A 17,615-nucleotide genomic window follows, 5' to 3' on the forward strand; every position below is an offset into this window, starting at 1 on the left:
GGGTTGGATGGGTGGGACCGTGGGGGGCGACTACCGCGAGGCTTCGATTTCCCTAATTTTTAATTGGCTGCTACCAGCCGTGTCAGCACGGTCTGGGATTAGTGACAGCCGATCGTTGCCTCGTGCAAGACTTGGGAAGCTTATCATGAATTTTCAACCAATCAGGGTACGTGGGGCAGGGGTTAATCCCTGCGACAATGGGTGCGGGACTATTCCCCATTGGTTTCGTGCCAAGGCAAGGAAGAAACCAGTCAGCGCTGCCAGAGGGTCCACGCCGCGTGATGTAATTTCTACCGTCATCTCTCCATATATAGAAATATAGAAATCATGAACTGCCAATTGAGGATCAGATATACAAGCAGGGCAATATGGTAAGGTACTGTCCTTAAGATAGATACTAGAAGAACTTAATATCATACCCCCTATCAGAACTACAAGTAAAAGAATGAAAGTATTTAACTATCTTCATCCTAGTCAGGCATTCATAAAATCAGATTTACTAAGAAGGTAACTCTATGTACCATGTAGGCAAAGAATTCCACTCCTCGCTCTCCTACTGCTTGTCTGATAATCGTGCTCGTTCTGGTACAGAGGCTTTCAGGGTTCAGTCTCTCGATTGACTACCTCCTGAGTTCTAACTGAAGCTGACCTTGAAACTCCAAAGGCCGTCATCATGCATTGTACATGTTCTAAAAATCGCTACCCTATGCACACAGTCAAGCCCAAAAAGACCAAAAAGTTCGTAGACAGCCATTGCAATCACAGACAGTGTCTAATGCTTTTTATTGCACCAAAACCCCATTAAAGCATCTTCTCCCAGTCAGGCGTGACAGTGAACTTGCCACTGAGCTGCCCCATAGCCCATACCCTGTTCTCTTCCTCTGGGATGCCCTCTTCCGGCGCCGAGACGATCAGGGCCTCCTGGAGGAAGTCGACCGATGTAGCCCGGTCGAGCTCGAAGCTGATACCGCCCCAGTCCATTGTGACTCGGCCCGACTTGTGAACGTTCAGCTTCCCGACCCGTCCGGCGCTCAGCTGCCAGTCCGCCGCGGTGAGGATCTTCGATGGCTCTTTGCTTGCGGTCCCGTCCGCTCCGTCCAGAATCTCCACTTCGCCGTTCTCCAGCTTGACGGCGGCTTCACCTGATCGTGTGCCACCAGGGATAGCATGCGTGTCTTCTGTAGCTGCATCCTCCGTGCTACCACGACCGGTGCCCGGGACTATGAGGTTGGGTGTCATGGGAGGGAACTGCATGAGGAACAGTTGGCCCGCCAGTTTATCTTTGACCTCGTCCTCTTCGGCATCCTCTGTTTTCTCTTCCTTCTCTTTGTCACTCACTGCCGTTTCGGGTGCTTCTGTTGAGCCCTCCGCCGCTTCAGCCGGGGGCTCCGATCGCTCTGGCCGGGACTCTTTGGGCTCGACGGAAAGGAGTTCCAGTATGGCCTCGAGGTCCTTGGCATGTCTCTCATATTCCTCAATGTCTTCCTTTGTACGCAGCAAGCTTCTAGGGTCTTTTGCCACGGCAGGTTTGGATGGAGGTACGGGTGCGCGTGCGGGTTCCGGCTCGGGCTCGGGCTCGGGAGTCTTGGGACTTAGTCGTCTGCGGACTTTGACCTTCTGCGCTGGAAGAAAGCCATCGTCATTCGTTGCGGCCTCATCGACATGGGGGACAGCATCAGTCATTGTCTGGTCTTCATCATCCACAGGTTCCTCTTTCACCCGAGGCTCAGTCTCATCGTCATCCCGCACGAAGAGTGAATCGTCTTCGGCAGGTTTGGGCCTTGTCACCTGCACCAGAACTTCCTCCTCCTCATCCTCATCCTGGGCTCCAGCTTCGGCCGGTTTACTCGTGCTGGACTCCATGTTGACACTGACCACACGTTCCTCGTGCTCATGGCGCTCAACACGAACAGGGCGAAGGCCCTTCTCCCGGTCCGCATACCGCAAGGGAACCTTTCCCTTCTTACTATCCGCAACATCATCCAAGTCCTCATCGCTATCGAGCTCGATCTGGTCAATGGGAAGTATAGTCTCCGTATCACTTTCATCCGAGGATACATGGCGACTAACCGCACCACTACCCATATCGATAACCGATCGACTCCGCGACATAGACGACGCTCGCGAATCCGGTTCGAACCGCCCACCACGGCCTCGTCGCCCACCTCCAAGCGGACCCCCAGGCCCCCCGCGTCCTCGCCCGGGATCTCCCCTGCCTCGCTGTGCATTTCGCCGCCCTCGTCGTATGGCCGCCACCTCAGCCAATCGCTCCCGATTCCGCTCCGCCTCGAGCTTCTCGATCGCGTCTCGCTCTTCTTTGCTGCGCCGCCCCACGGCGCGAGGCTTGTATTTCAGTGTTGGCTTGGCCGGCTCTCCATTTCCTGGCGCTGCCGCGGCGGGAGGTCTCGCGGCGGGTCCGATACTACCGGAGGGTGTGCGCTTCTTCAGCGACTGGAGGCGCTGCACGGGTGCTCGTGTGGAGGGTGCAGCAGCTGTGCCTGAGGCCGTGGACGGCTGGGGTGTGGATGAGGCGGATCCAGTAGGAGTGTTCGATGCGGCTTCGCCGGTGGTTTGTCGCGATGCGGCTCCTCCTGCCGCTGCTGCGCCTCGACGGACGGCTTTGGGAGGCATGATTTCTCGGGCAATGTGGCGCGCACAAGGTGTGTGCTTCAAGGGAGGGAGAGAACGGAGGAATCAGTACATTGACGAGGCAATCTGTAAAACTGAAACAAGGATCGAGGTGTTCTTTCTAGGCCTTCTTCGTGACAGAAAGGATATCGGCAAAGTAGAGAGGTTCAGTATTGAGCAAGCGAAAATGAGCGTCTTGATAAGCTCGTTCGTGACAGCAGTGGGCTTGGGAGTCTGGATAGATGAGCAAAATGATCCAAAGACTTGAGCGGAAAAAAAAAAAGGCGCGCGTCTAGCGCTTGAATGCGGAGTCGAAAACCACCACTAGTCCAAATATGGCAATATGGGAATCAGACGGGAGTATATACCTTAGCTTACGAGGACCAACACATAGCATGTAATAATCAAGCATACCTATAGTGCCAGGTCCCTTCATTGAATATTTCTGGCTGATTGGTTAAAACGAAAGCAAGAGGCATTGTTCCGGAAGCTACTTTTACGAATTAAAAATCTCTGAAATCAGGTCTAAAAGCAAACAATATATATTCCTTACTCAACGACACTAGACCTCACACTCAAACTGAAGTTCAAATCCGGCAAGGCAGGTAAAATAATAAAAAAAAAAACTGAAATCAAAACAGAGATAACTTGTCAGAACGCACTTCAGGGTAGATAAATGAGTGGTAACCTTTGAGACAAGGTGTCTGCAGTAGAACGAAGCACACCAACGCCAAAAGATAAAACAAAGCTAGATAATCAACCCGCTCAGTTCAATCGCTAGACTATCCATGATAAACAGCAGAGACTAGAAATGCAGATGGCAATAGGACACGGACTGCGAGATGGAGAGAACGTAAGGAGCGCTAGCGCTCGTAGTACGGATACGGCAAAAAACCGTTGTCGAGTCGACTGTCAAATACCAGTACTGAGTCCGCGTAGTGACTCAATTTTCGAGGTGTTGTTCTATATGACTTGGAACGTAGGTGTTCGTATCGTATTGGCGGTAAAGGACTGGAGGATTTCAAGCTATAAGGGAGCGGAAATGTGTTGGTGAATGAGAGATGGGATAGTTGGATCCTCTTGTTGAGGGTGATCATAGAAGATAGCACGTCGAAAGCAACATCATTTAAGCGCTTTGTTGCTGTCCTAAGACAGATGCAGATGGTCCGAAAAGAATGAGATGCCATAAATGAAGACGGGGATTGCAAGCAAGCACACATGCACTAGCGCTTGCGCTTTTTGTTCTTGTCTGCTATAGCGGATGAAGAAGGAATAGCTGTAGTGCCGATCAATTGGGGCTCGTTGTTTGCGGAGGTCGCGTCGAGGGCTTTCTTAACTGGTACGCCCATATGGCGACCATAACGACCTTTGCGACCGTTTCCCTCATCTTCACTAATACAACCTTCGAGACCAATACCGGCATCCTTGCACCGACCACAAGGACGCTGGCGATCACAGCCCTTCTTGCTCTTGCGGCACCGCTGACAGCGTGGCTTGGTTGAAAGGTCCTCTTCGTCCGCAGCAAGCTGATTTTGGACATTGACGGACGATGTAGAGGTCTTGCGGGCAGGGGTAGGGCTAACAATCTGCGACGGTGGTGCAGCCTTCTGACTCACCACAGTGGCCGTCGACTTGGCCTTACGAGCCACGGCGGTCGAAGCAGACTTGCCACTCTTGCCCTGGCGCGAGGGCGCTGTCTTGGTCACACGCGGTTTGGCAGAAGTCGTATTGGTTGGCCGAGTCTTAGCCTTCTTCGGCTTAGGTGTTGACTCTCTGTACAGCGAATCTTCATCGACCTCGCTCTTGACTAGACTGTCATTGAGCTCTTCATGTTGGTAGTCCTCATCCATACCGTCGTAGCTGCCGTCGGAGCTGTCGAAACTTGGCAGAATATCATCAAGGCGCTTGTGGGTGCGTTTAGTGGTACCGGGTGGGAGCATCGGGCTCGACTCGAGCTTCTGTCTAGACCGCGCCGGCAAATCATCGTCATCCTCACTGAAGTCTTCGCCATCGCTTGTGGCGCCGGTGGAGGAGGCAGCGTCAGCAGCACCGCTGAAGGCATCGTCCAATGTAGACGCCGATGTCCGACCATGAGAGAAATTCGAAGCGTCTCCCAGCCGAATCAGCTGCATTGCAACATCCTCATCAGAGATGCAGCTAGCAATGGTGGGATCAGGAGTTGGAAGGACACCAGGACCATTATACCGGCCGGCGGCGTTGCTGTACAGTCCAGACGACTGTGCGGTAGTGCGATCGCGCAGACGATGACCATGGTCAGGCACCGCCGGAGTGGCGTACATGGGGGTTTGAGCGGCACTCATTGTATATGTCTGCTCATTGTGGCCATAACTTTGTGGAGATGGCAATGGCTGTTGTTGATTGTAAGGACGTTGATTGGGCCGAGCAAAAGGCGAGATTGCCCCTTCTTGGCCGACTGATCGACGTTGAGGAGAGATCGATGAGGTGGAGGTCGTAAGAGGAACCTGAGGAGGAACAAACAAGGGCAATTCCTGAGAAGAGAAGATTGAGTCAGCAAGTTTGGTCGCATTGGCAAGAAGAAGTTAGTAGCGGGGCATTTTGCAGCTGTCTTACCGAGCTTTCAAATTTGGGTCGCTTCCGGCGACCGTCATGGAGAATATTATCCATGCTAATATCTGAGCTACCAAACTGCTCGCTGCGGGCCTTCTTCGCACCAGAGACGGAGCCATAGCCACCTTCGCTGTCACTGTAGCCGGAGGCTCCGTCATCATGGAAGCTGCCATGAGTGCTGGAACCCCTGCTCTTGTTGCCAGCTCTGGAGAGCTGCTTGTTCTGAGAGGCGCTACGACGGCTTCTACCGGAAGGTGACATGCTGCGCTTGCAAGCGAGCCTGGAAGTAGGCCTGGATGGCGGTTGATTATGCTCCAAAACTTGCGCCGGCTGCATAGCCGGCCCCATCTGGAAAGGCTCGCCAAGACTGGGACGTTTGCGAGCCTCTACTGGGATGCCATAATAGCGATCCCCGTAGCCTTCCGAGTATGCTTGAACGGGGATCACCCGCACATAAACGGTCATGTTATTCCGCAGATTTTCATACCTTGCGATGAGGGTGATGCCATGTTCATCCTCAAAGCTGACACCACTGGCGGCGCCGTCGTAGATGCCATAGAAATTCTTTACTGTAGTCACGATTGAATCCGTAGTATCATGAGGATATATCTGTACCCTCATGGGTATCCGAGCCCGAACTTTGGAGTTTTCGTCAAGCAAAAGCTCGAAGGCAACGTTCTTGGGGACGGGGGCCTTGTGGGTCTGGTCCTGGGCCGTATGTTCGGTATAGGCGGAGGGCTCCCCATGAGTCGAGGACATTTCGTGATAGGTAGCCTGCATGGTGTAGGGGGAAAAGGTATCACCCTATTGCTACATCGAGAGATTTGTATCAATCGACTGTTCGACCTGATGTAGGAGGGCCCGTCCGGATGGTGAGGGTAGTGGGGGCAGAGAAAGGCAGGAGGAGGGAGACGAGGGTATGGGCAAATTCCATCCAAACCTACCACAACGAAGGAACCAGATGGGTTTAGTTGAAAGATGGATCACCCGCGATCGTTGTACCGTTATGATCGATGGTGAAGGGTATTGTGGTTGGATGGGATGAGGGGGGCCCAAGTCGCAAGAGCCGAGAGCGACTGGAAAAGGGAAAAACCGGTTGAGAACCTGCAGGAAACATACCATATGGGTCAGAACAATTAACTCAAAGGAAGTCATCCAGAAAAGATATAAATGACTGAAGAAGGCATTCGCATGAATTTCTAGCAATGGCCCGTTCTAGTTCGAATCTTGATGAGTGCAGACTTGAGGGGAAGAGGGAAGAAGAAGCCCAGGTTCTCGGAAGAGGATGGAGAGCATCAATGACACACCTAGCACGAATCAAACTTATTCATCGAGGATCGCACACATCTAGTGGTCCTAGAGACAATGAGCGATGAAGGCGATGGCTATATTCGAATGTCGCAGTAGATGGATGGTGGATGAGTCGTCTACAAAGAAGCGCTTGGGCTGTATGTCAGCGGTGGCATCACAGACAGGTTGAATCAGGAGAGGAAGAGTCGAATAAATGGGGGGACGAAATGATTGCAAATAAGACTCAAAAAAGACGATGAAGATCGAGACTCACCTGAAGACCTATCGAAAGCAAGTGTCGAAAGAAGCTGAGTGAACTGGTTGGGTTTCGAGATCAGCGGTTGAAGAAGAGAGAGAGAGAGAGAGAGAGAGAGAGAGAAGAAGTGGGTGCGAGTGTACGATGGTTTCACCTAAAGCGAAAATGGCCATTGGGGTCGGTGACCTGCGTTCGCCGGCAATCCACGAATTCAATACAAGAATCCCATGGACGATGGGCTTAATTCATGTTTTTTATATGCGAAACTACTTCTGTCATTGATTGATTCTATTCTGGTATTTCAGATGTTCTTATTTTGAGTCGCATTGCGCTGTGGGTTGTCGGCCGCAAACTGGATGCGCAAGACCGTCTACTATCAGAAAGGCACTGCGAAAGATAATAATGTTATAGATATGGCTATTTACGAGTCGCTACCTTTCAATGATGATGTGTAGAGGATCAAATGCACAGAAATCGATGTTGTTATCCAGCATTGGCCATGATGATAGCCAGCGAGGTGGTAGAGTCGGACTGATGGATTCGCCTCGAAATTGGATACTGGCGCAAAGGAAGCGACCAAGGTATCTGATTTCCAATCGCACTCTCTCCTAACTGACTCGGAATCATCCACGGTTCTTCTCGACTGTTAATCTTTCATTATCCTTTCACTCCTTTGCATGACCGGTGGGATTTATGGTGTGAGCAGAAAGGAACAAGACGGATGGATCCATCTGAGTGGCTGTCAATTCGTTGGCTGGCACATCCTCGCCGCGGCCACGTCGAATGACACCCAGAAGTTCCCCCAACCTGTCCAACTACTATTGATCGAGGAGAAGGGAAGTATCTTTCCGGCATGGCGATCTGACTGGTAGATAGAAAAGCACCGATCGGTGCTTGTGTGCGAAATAGGATAGCTCAGGATAGGTTATCACGGGACGGATTCACACGGAGGGGTCTCTCATTCTGTCTATATCACGACATTTATTCAACCATGGGATATCGAGATGAGACCCTCAGCTTAAAGATGCTATCAAAACTATAGCGCGATGGACTATTTCAGTCTCAAGCGCTTGATGTTCCCTTATGACCATCGGACGACTCTATCAATGCTCCGATGGGGATAGCGCATGAATCAACCTGCGTTTATCTATTCGTAGCAGAAGAGGAGAGGATTTATAAGTCAAGGGTTCTTAAGAGCCCAGTTCTTTCTTTCAATTACTATCTACTAGCCTAAATAAGTGATGATGACTGCGACAAGGATAGCCACCACAGCCAAGCAAGCGACAACGCCCAATTGTTGCCTCGTTTCATGATCTGCGCTTGTCCAGACTTCTCTACCCCTCCTCGGAACAGAGTCATTGCCAGAGTGGGCTACGTAAGGATGGCAATTATTGCAACAACCACCAAACTCCGTCCAACCCTTCGGGCACAAGTGAGCATGGAATGAGTTATCTATCTATGATGATTTATTGTGTTGTTGAGCTTTGCGAATTGTTGCGCCTAGGGACATCATTGTCTTCCCAAGGTCCTCGTAGGATTAGCCATGAAGCTCACTCGAACCTGGGTTAGGATGACTACTGAATCATGGCGGAATACTTCCTTTTTGCGGTACATTGGGTTCATGAGCGAATGCGACAAACAGAATTAGGTAGTTGGCACAGAATGATGCTGGTGACAGTAGGATCCTTGCAATAACCGGATTCTGAGGATACAGATCATATGTAGCCGATATATCAGATGTCTACCTGGGAGTCCCTTGCGAGAGCTTTTGGAAAAGGAAATGACAGCAGAAGGCAGACATGGGAGATCTCTCTTCTCTAAAATCGCTCTTTCGACAGCCAAAGCGGGGTTTTCAATGGTGTGGGTTATTATTGATTTATCTATTGTCAAGTCGCGAGTCCAAGGGCACACCGAAAGTTTGCGCATATTATTGTTTCCACCTTGTTCGCCATCCGATTGTCGTTTGCAATTGACTCGCATCCCGCCACAGCACGAGCTTGAATGGCTACATGTAGCCTCGTAGAGAGAATCGCTTTGCGCTCGCGATTCTTATTTTTCTCTTCAGGTTGCGTTTTAAGTCAAGCTGATTGAAAAATTCGCATTCTCCTCTATGGAGTGTGCTTTAGGTAGACAAAGCTACCTACGAATCCCGCTTGTTCATGATAGGTACCGCCGGATCCGCGTCCCACATTGAGAGGAGTCGGTGGCTTTTGCAACGGGTGCAAACGGCAAGAACAAAACAACAGCCATGAGAACACAAGGAGGAATCTTTATTTCTTAAGAGAAATCATCGAAGATCATCTCGACGATCCGTAGATGAACTAAGCTCTGGTCCATTTCAAGCCCAGCTACAGATAATGGACGCATCGGCGATTCGCAGCGCAGCTTGCATTCAAACTCGCTTTTAATGATCGGTCATGAATATAGTTATAGGTCTGATCGCAGCTTTCGAGAGTCTGGAGCTCCAATCCCATTTCAACCCCAATGGGCAGTTTCTTTGTCCAACAACCTGGTGAAAAGCGCCGAATCCCAGTGCAGACATTGGAGATGTGGGGTCATGTGACTTCGCGTTCGAGAGCCGAAGATTTCGTGTCTGCCGGCGCGTTGGTAGGCCTGCGGTAAGCTACTATTCATTCTGCACCAACAACGGAGATTAGTCGAAGGAACATGCGAGAGAATGAATCGCTTTATTTCAAAGAATATAAAAATTATTCAGTATTTATGTTTTTTTTGGTAGTTGATGGGTTTGTAGCTATTATTGTCAGGAGGAGTGTTGACGGGGAGACGTGTCGCATGATGTCATTGGATGGTAAAAAAGACCCGGATGATGACAAACAGTGCAAACAGAACGGAAAGAGGACAATCCACAATAAAGCCATCTGACATAAGCATGCCGCAGCAACGAGATACCGAGCTAGACCTAGGATAGTTTAGCCCGTCACTGTAAGGTGGTTGTTTACTCCGTACTGTCCACCAACAAAAAGTAAGGCAGGCCTTAGGTAAGGTACGGTTACTGCAGCAGTAAGGTAGTCTGTAGAAGGAGCTACAGGAAGAGACTGAATCTCTCCTCCCTCCCTTGGCTGCGATTCCTTGTGGTCTTTGTTTTGATTTTCTTGTTTGATCCCTTCGCCTCAGCTCACGTTTCAAACTTTCTTGTTCAATCATCCCTTGTGGTCAAGTTCGATCTCAAATCTTGGGGCGCGGTTTGTTGTTTGTTTGGGACGGGCGCTTTAGTAGTTCCGCTATAACTACTTCGACCACTGCGCAGCGACAAGGGAAAAAGGTAAACAAGCGACTTCAACGCCCCAAACAACCACGACACCACATATTCTGGTGAAGGATCTTATGTCCTTCTCTGGATAGAGTCGTTGCCGTCAGAGATGGATGCAAAGGTATGTCAAAATCTCTTCGATTGTCCGTCAACAGTTCCTTGTCGCCACTACGAAGGGTACTGTTATGCAGACCTAAGGGCGAGACTCGACACGCGACAAGGCCTCATGATCATTTTTGGATATAAATGCTAGATACGTCTTGCATGCCGACAGATTCTGATTGTCTACAGCCTCAACGAATTCGCGTCCGTACGGACGAGAATGCTCCCGTCGCCCTCCCTGGCAACAAAACGATCCATCACCGAAACAAATCCACTCCCGCCCTATCTGCGGCCTTTCAGAATGGCACAACTAGAAACGGTTTTAGAAGGGCTGCATTTGGCGACGTTAGCAATACTGCCAATCTCGTCAAAGGAAGTCGAGACGATGCCGCCCTTGCGGGGAAGAAGCAACTCAAAGTCGCGGAGAAGGCGTCCGCAGTTGTCCCAGCGAGAAGAACGACCATTCTCTCACAACCCGCTCAGCGTCCCATGTCGATGACTGGTCTGAAGGGTTTGGTGAACACTGCCTCCAACCCAAAGCCTCTTGAGCCCTCTCCCAAGCAGACGGGTATCAACCAGCATGCTCCCAATACCCGGAAGCCGCTGAACAAGCGCAACGCAATCTTTAAAGACACCCTAGAGCCATTGGCCGAAACTAAGGAATCTGCATCCAAGGAAAACATCACTGAAGTGACAGAGGAGAACAAGGGCACCGCTACCTCAATGCCGGCTACGGAGCCTGAGCCCAAGGACATCGCCAAAGACGATGTTCGCTCGAAGGAGGCTTCGAAAATACACTCAGACGAGACAGAGGAATACTCCATTGTGAACTCTGACGACATCGACGGGATCAATAGAGATTCATACACGGCTGACGACGACAATTGCAAGGTGCAAGTCATTAAGCAGTTGCATGAACACTGCGCAAACACCGACGAAGTAAATGACCTTCCAAAGCCCCACCGCGAGTCTGCCTCGGGTGCTCATCTAGCCCAGTCGGAGCCAGAGGAGTACTGGGATGAGGAAGATGACGAGAACGAAGAGGATGATGGGTATATCACTGCACGCTCCTACCGTTCCCGTGGCGATAACACGACTGGCGGAGCAACCACCATTCTGTTCCCTAAATACAACCCTCAAGTGCGTCGCGAGCTGGCTTTAGCCAAGCAGGTCGTCGAAGCCACCAGAACAGCGGAAGACATCGAAGATGAATATTGGGACACTAGTATGGTCGCTGAATACAGTGACGAAATCTTCGAATACATGCGGGAGCAAGAGGTATGTTGTTTCAGGTGAATTCGACAGATATTGAGTCCTGACTGACCCGCTTCTAGATCAGAATGCTGCCAAACGCTCATTACATGGATAATCAAGCTGAGATCCAATGGTCCATGCGCTCTGTCCTCATGGACTGGCTTGTACAGGTCCACCACCGGTTCTCATTGCTCCCAGAGACTCTTTTCTTGTGTGTGAACTATATCGACCGCTTTCTCTCAAGCAAGATTGTCTCTCTGGGCAAGTTGCAGCTTGTAGGCGCGACCGCAATCTTCATTGCTGCGAAGTATGAAGAGATCAATTGCCCATCCGTCCAAGAGATCGTGTACATGGTTGACGGAGGCTATACCGTGGACGAAATCCTGAAAGCCGAACGTTTCATGCTGAGCATGCTACAATTCGAATTGGGTTGGCCCGGCCCGATGAGTTTCCTGCGAAAGATTAGCAAGGCGGATGATTATGACTTGGAGACTCGCACGCTGGCTAAGTACTTCTTGGAGGTGACTATCATGGATGAGCGCTTTGTCGGAAGTCCTCCAAGCTTCCTGGCCGCTGGTGCTCATTGTCTTGCCAGGCTGATGCTGAGAAAAGGAATCTGGGTACGTTCACTTGCACTTCCCCGGTAGTATCGTTCTCTACGGCTAACAATCCCTTGTTAGACCCCAGCCCATGTCCACTATGCAGGATACACCTACTCTCAACTCTATCCTCTGGTCTCACTGATACTCGAATGCTGCGAGATTCCACGCAAGCATCATTCAGCCATTTATGAAAAGTACACCGACAAACGTTTCAAGCGTGCTTCTCTGTTTGCCGAGGCGGAAATCAAGAAGGGACTTCGTCTGCCTGATGTTCCCAGAGAAGGTACCTCCAACGACCGCAACTCACATAATGAGCCAGCTCACCACTGGAAACGAGTCTAAGCTGTGGTCAATCTCTATTTCATGACACCTTTCTCTGTTTACCTGTTTGAAACCCACAGTTATGTGATGTCCATATCCTTCTTCTTTCAAAAAGGATTCTTCTCGCTACATTCCATTCTCGGCCCCACGCCCCCAACTCTCCGTTGGGTCATTTCCCGCGGCTACAACGACATCATTACGTGCATGACGATATTGACATCTAACATGCATAGAGGCAAGAACCACAGAAAAACACTATTGGAGAGAAAAGAAGATAGAAGAGAGATGATGCATCCCACGTTGTTCAACAGGACATCTCGCTGGCACGCTCGCCTTCCCGTGTCATCTCACGAAAACCCGAAAACATTGCTTACGCACAATCCCTCATCAATCCCTCAACCCATCATAGAATATCGGCTGCGATTGGAGAGATCACAAGATACCAAATGGGTGGAGTTGTTTCCTTCAAGGTCTATTTGCTTAATGAAACGTATGACATGAAAAAAAATCCACTCAATCAAACGGGGACAAGGGGTGTTATGGTTCAAGGTCGCCATTGTATGAGTTTATCTTTTCTTTTCTGTCACTGCCACCATGCATTTCCTTTGTCTTGTTCATCGTTCTCCCTCTCTTTCTGACCCCTTTTTTCCTCTCAATCTTCTGTCATGACTGTATGCCCTTGATATGTTCACTCTGATTCCAATATGGTTTATGAAATGCTCGGTGGTTGAAGTACGCCCAACAAATTAATCCTCCTAATCCCACTTCTCCTTTGTCACATTTTTGGCCCCTGAATCTTCTCTTACTGTTCATGATTATTTGTCTGGGATAGAGGCGCGGCGACTAGTGAATACAATTGAACTTGACTTCCTGAGTAGTTCTCCAATCTCTATTGCACAGAATCTTCAAGGACAGAGGATTGAACATATCAATGGCATATCTATTGAGACGTTTCAAACGTATGTCTATATCAGAAGAGATGATAAACCAATCTATATGCACAACTTTTGTATACCTTCCCAACCAATCCCAAAGACCAACGCTGAAAAGGTTACACAAGAAGACTCGACCATCATAAGCAAGACTACTGATCCAACCCATTAAACTCGACCAATTTCTTCACGATCTCAATCACCCGGTCGCCCAGGTCATCCGATACAGGACTAAAACCGGGGTTGTCGATGCGCGCCGCTATGATCTCATCCAGCATGAGACGCAGTCGCGAGACGAGGACGCCGATGCGGGCCCAACCACGGAGCCGCAGCCAGCCGTCAACGATGAGACCGCGGCCCATGGTATCGAGGGTGATGGATCCGCAGAAGAGGAGGAGGGAGTAAGGGTTGAAAGCTGAGCGGGCAGTCAGTATTGTTTCTATTTTCTGGTGCTTGGGGGAAAAGGGCGGGGAATGCTTACGGGTCAGATCCCGGATGAACACTTTGCTTGTCGCCATCTTGGTGAAGTAGCTGAGGTACGCGGCGGCGCCGGAGTAGCTCTGCGCGGAGAAAAGAAGGGAGCTTGGGTGGATGAAGACGCGGCCGTTTTCCTGGTTGAAGTACTTGATTGCTCGGGCGTCCGGGTCTATTTCGACGGTGCCTGTCATGGAGCTGGCGAATTTCTTGTCCGGGAAGGATATCTGTGCTACCTGCGGCTGGAAGGCGCCTGCGATGATGGCGCGGAGGAGGTTTCTGTTCCCGTTGTTGCGGTTCCAGGTGGAACTGAATTCGGAGTCTGAGTAGTCGACTGGGAGGATGCCTACGTCCTTGAGAGAGGTGATAAATTGGGCTCTGTTGGAGGAGATGTCGCAAAGGGTTTGGTGCGAGAGGAAGTTGGCGGAACACCAGGACTGGGTCTGCCAGTAGCCCTGTGCTTTGGCTCGGTCTGACCACTGCTGGTATGCAGCGAGGTCGGTGAGGAGATCCCCGTCGCCCTTGGAGAAGGATGCTTTGGCGGCGTCGGCTTCGTCGCGCCTGTCACGGGGTGATATGAATGGGCTTTTCACCGTCAGGATAGCTGATATGGTGACACAGGTATCTATGCATCCGAAAATGGAGCCGTAGACCATGAGTTTGGCGCAGCGTAGGTCGGCCGGAATCATGGATAGGTATCGTCCGAGTGCCGTCAACCTGTCATGATCTAGAGCGCCGACACGATGCAGGAAATCCAGGGCACCCTCGACAGCGACGCTTTCAGGCGGTGTGATGGTGTTCGCCAAAAAGGTAGCGACATCGTCTATGCCTTTCATGGCTTTGACTGAAAGGCACAGTTGCTCCAGTGGGACTCGGCAGATTTCAGGATCTGGTCGCTGGGGCATACTCAATTCGGCTTTGCGTGTGTACAGCTTGTAGCAAGAACCGGCCCTCACACGACCGGCACGTCCTCGCCGTTGCTTGCACGCTGCCTGTGAAGCCCAGACTTCCTGGAGGCGCACCATGTTGTCCTTCGGGTCGTAACTAGTCTCTTTGACGCGGCCAGTGTCGATGACAGCGACCACATCCTCAATGGTGATTGATGTCTCGGCAACATTAGTGGCAGCAATGACCTTTCTCTTCCCTTTAGGAGGGCTGAGGAAGACACGCTTTTGCTCTGCCGGGAGCAGGGACGCATGTAACGGGAGCGGATGAACATTGGGTATCTTCCGCACTGCATTCAAGCATCTTTCGATTTCCATAGTTCCGGGTAAGAATATCAGTATTCCCCCTGGTTGATCACCCAACTGAGAGTCGATATACCGGACAGTGGATGCGATCAATTCGTAATTGATGCCCATACCGAGGCTGCGAAGGAGCTTGCCTAACGGTTCATCGCCTTGAGGAGGAGACATGACGTCTTCGTCAAGACTTCGTTCGGCCAGTTCCGGTGCAAAACCGGTGTCCCGGACGATATCATCCAGGTAATAGTCGCTAACTGGGAACGTTCGACCAGGAATGTTCACTAGGCCAACTTTCTCGCGACCCCCAAAATACTTCATGAAGATCTCTGCGTCCAGAGTAGCACTCATGAGGATGACTTTGATATCTGGTCGGTATCGGAGCACGTCCCTCAAGAGAGCCAGGAGGAAGTCGGTATCAAGACTTCGTTCGTGAACTTCATCTACTACCACATGCGTGACATCCACCAGAGAATCTGCGACATTGCCATCCGGACCACTGCCGGATTGCAGGCGACGAAGTAGGACACCAGTAGTGACGAAGGTGATCTTCGTCTCGCCAGGCTTCATCTTGGAGTCCCCACGAATGATATATCCAACTTCTTTTCCCACCGAGGTGCAACGCTCGTCGCTGACTCGATCAGCTAGACCTAACGCTGAAATTCTGCGTGGCTGCGTGCAGATGATATTCGCAACGCCACCTAAGCCACGTTTAATCATATCATCGAGTACAAATTGCACCGACTGAGTACTCTTGCCGCTTCCTGTTTCACCTGAAATAATTGTGACTTGATGCGTATTTACGGCATGTATGATAGCATCTTGAATTTTCCAAGCGGGCAGAGACTCGCGTTTCCGAGTCATTTCTTGCTGTGCCGCTGTTGACTGCCTGGCCTCCCAAGCTTCTCTAATAGAAACGCTTTGAGGTGAATCCGGATTCCAATCGATCTTTCTGCTTTGCTTGCGCAACTGACGAACGGGGAGCCTCGAGAATGAGCCAACTGCAGATGAAGAGGCCGTTACTGTTGAAATGTCTCGCAGTTTGCCAGGATTTTCTATGATCCCTGGTAGATGTGTTTCTAGCCAGTCCAATATGTTGAAAATCATTGACTCTCCCAGGAAGTTTTCTTCTGCGAATTGTACAGCTTGCCGTATTGCGCTGAGCCGTATATAAGCAGGGATGCCAGTTGCCTGAATGGCGATCACAGGCACAGACGATGGATAACCCCCAGAAGGCTTTTGGAATCGGAAAGATAGAGATTCAGGAAGATTTGGTGCCTCGCTCTTGATTTCGCAGACTTTGGATGATATACGTTTGTAGCGTTCTCCGAAGATTGCTTCCAGTGTATCCTGCTCCTCTGTCCAGGAGTCTTCGTCCCCTGCGGACAACGAGTCCAGAGAACGGTTTCCACCGTGCACTAGAGTGCTTTGCAAGAATTCTGCAGCTGCTAGCTCATCACCGCGCTTGTTATCCAGAGTTTGAGCACACAGATCAGCTGGATATCCGAAAGAGGCAAGCCGTTTGATCTTGGCCTCCCTTGCAAGATCATCGCTGGCGAGGGTCACGCCGGCGGTATATCTCTCGGGTAGACACCACCGTGGGAGGTCATCCTCCGGGACATAGATAAGAAGCCACTCAAGAACCTCTTCCCGGTCTTTACAGGCAGCGGTGGCCTCTTCAACGTGACTGCGTCGGAAGCCCAAACCAAGGAACTCTTCAATGATAGCTTTACGCTCAGCCTCCGATATCTGTACGTTGTAAGGATTCCAGATCGTATGCTGTCGCAACAGCTCCTCAAGTTCACGGCGAATTTTATTTCCCAGATCAACTTTTGGAGCTTGCGACCAGATCCTTTTCCCTTTGTTCTCACCACTCGAGCCTAGGCCCAAGTCGACAGCGGTATCCTTCTCTTTCGCCTGCGCCTTTTCTCTCTCTCTTCGTTTCTTTTCTAGATCTGCAGCAGCATTTTCCCGTTCCTGTTTTGCTAAGAATGGATCGGCTTCGTACATCCACCCTTTTCCTTCCTTGGTATCTGCGTTCTTTATGTCCGTGAAGTCCTCTTTCCACAACTTCTTATAGGTAGGCGGGAGCATCATATGTAGGTTTCTCATGTTGCAGACTCGAAACAAGGCGTACGCAGCAGCGAAATGGCGAGCTTCCAGCGCCGTCGGCTGAGCCGCCAAATGCTTGTGTGATGGTGGCGGCTTCATGGGAGGAAGTACGATCGTTTCTCGAGTCTTGGGATCGATCCGTTTCAATATGACTGAAGATACATAGCCATCTGAAGTTCTTATCTATGAACGTGCGATATACTGTCAGCATCGCTACTGCGCACAGCAGACAAGGGCGCTCTAGAATCTTTGCGCTCATCCCTCACCATTGTATATTCAGGTTTCTCCCATTTCTGCTTCTGACAATGCTCCGCGAGCATATTCACCGGCAGCTTTCCAGTCCATGATGCACCCCCAATGACCTCCTTCACAGATGGTTTCTTCGGTTCCTCCGTGGCGGCCTGCGCTTTCTTCGCATTTTCGGCCGATCGCTCTGCAGCGGCTTTGGCTTGCTTAGTCCCCGGCTTGGGAACTCCACGGGCGTCGGGCTTCTTCTTGGGACCCATTACGGGAATGTTGCTTTATCCTAGACAGACCGCCCGT

The 17,615-nt window shown here is 50.7% G+C and overlaps 4 protein-coding genes across 4 annotated transcripts; 1 reads left to right on the top strand and 3 right to left on the bottom strand.

Moving 5' to 3' along the window:
• Positions 1–801: 801 nt before the first annotated feature.
• On the bottom strand, positions 802–2,631 carry CDV56_100265 (putative DNA-directed RNA polymerase III RPC4; the record flags this gene model as incomplete). The annotated part of the gene is made up of 1 exon (XM_026753884.1): positions 802–2,631. One exon carries the CDS (start codon positions 2,629–2,631, stop codon positions 802–804), a length of 1,830 nt encoding a protein of 609 aa, XP_026613282.1.
• Positions 2,632–3,851: 1,220 nt separating this feature from the next.
• Positions 3,852–5,997, bottom strand: CDV56_100799 (putative C6 finger domain protein; the record flags this gene model as incomplete). Its single annotated transcript, XM_026754418.1, has 2 exons — positions 3,852–5,138; positions 5,221–5,997. The coding sequence occupies 2 exons, from the start codon at positions 5,995–5,997 to the stop codon at positions 3,852–3,854; spliced, it is 2,064 nt and encodes a 687-aa protein (XP_026613283.1).
• Positions 5,998–10,143: 4,146 nt separating this feature from the next.
• Positions 10,144–12,334, top strand: CDV56_101727 (cyclin family protein; the record flags this gene model as incomplete). Its single annotated transcript, XM_026755346.1, has 4 exons — positions 10,144–10,155; positions 10,326–11,414; positions 11,471–12,010; positions 12,071–12,334. 4 exons carry the CDS (start codon positions 10,144–10,146, stop codon positions 12,332–12,334), a joined length of 1,905 nt encoding a protein of 634 aa, XP_026613284.1.
• Positions 12,335–13,397: 1,063 nt separating this feature from the next.
• Positions 13,398–17,578, bottom strand: CDV56_102178 (RNA helicase; the record flags this gene model as incomplete). Its single annotated transcript, XM_026755797.1, has 3 exons — positions 13,398–13,660; positions 13,727–17,224; positions 17,275–17,578. The coding sequence occupies 3 exons, from the start codon at positions 17,576–17,578 to the stop codon at positions 13,398–13,400; spliced, it is 4,065 nt and encodes a 1,354-aa protein (XP_026613285.1).
• Positions 17,579–17,615: the final 37 nt, after the last annotated feature.

This window comes from Aspergillus thermomutatus (genome assembly GCF_002237265.1).
Source record: "Aspergillus thermomutatus strain HMR AF 39 chromosome Unknown NODE_133, whole genome shotgun sequence".
NCBI classification, from domain to species: domain Eukaryota; kingdom Fungi; phylum Ascomycota; class Eurotiomycetes; order Eurotiales; family Aspergillaceae; genus Aspergillus; species Aspergillus thermomutatus.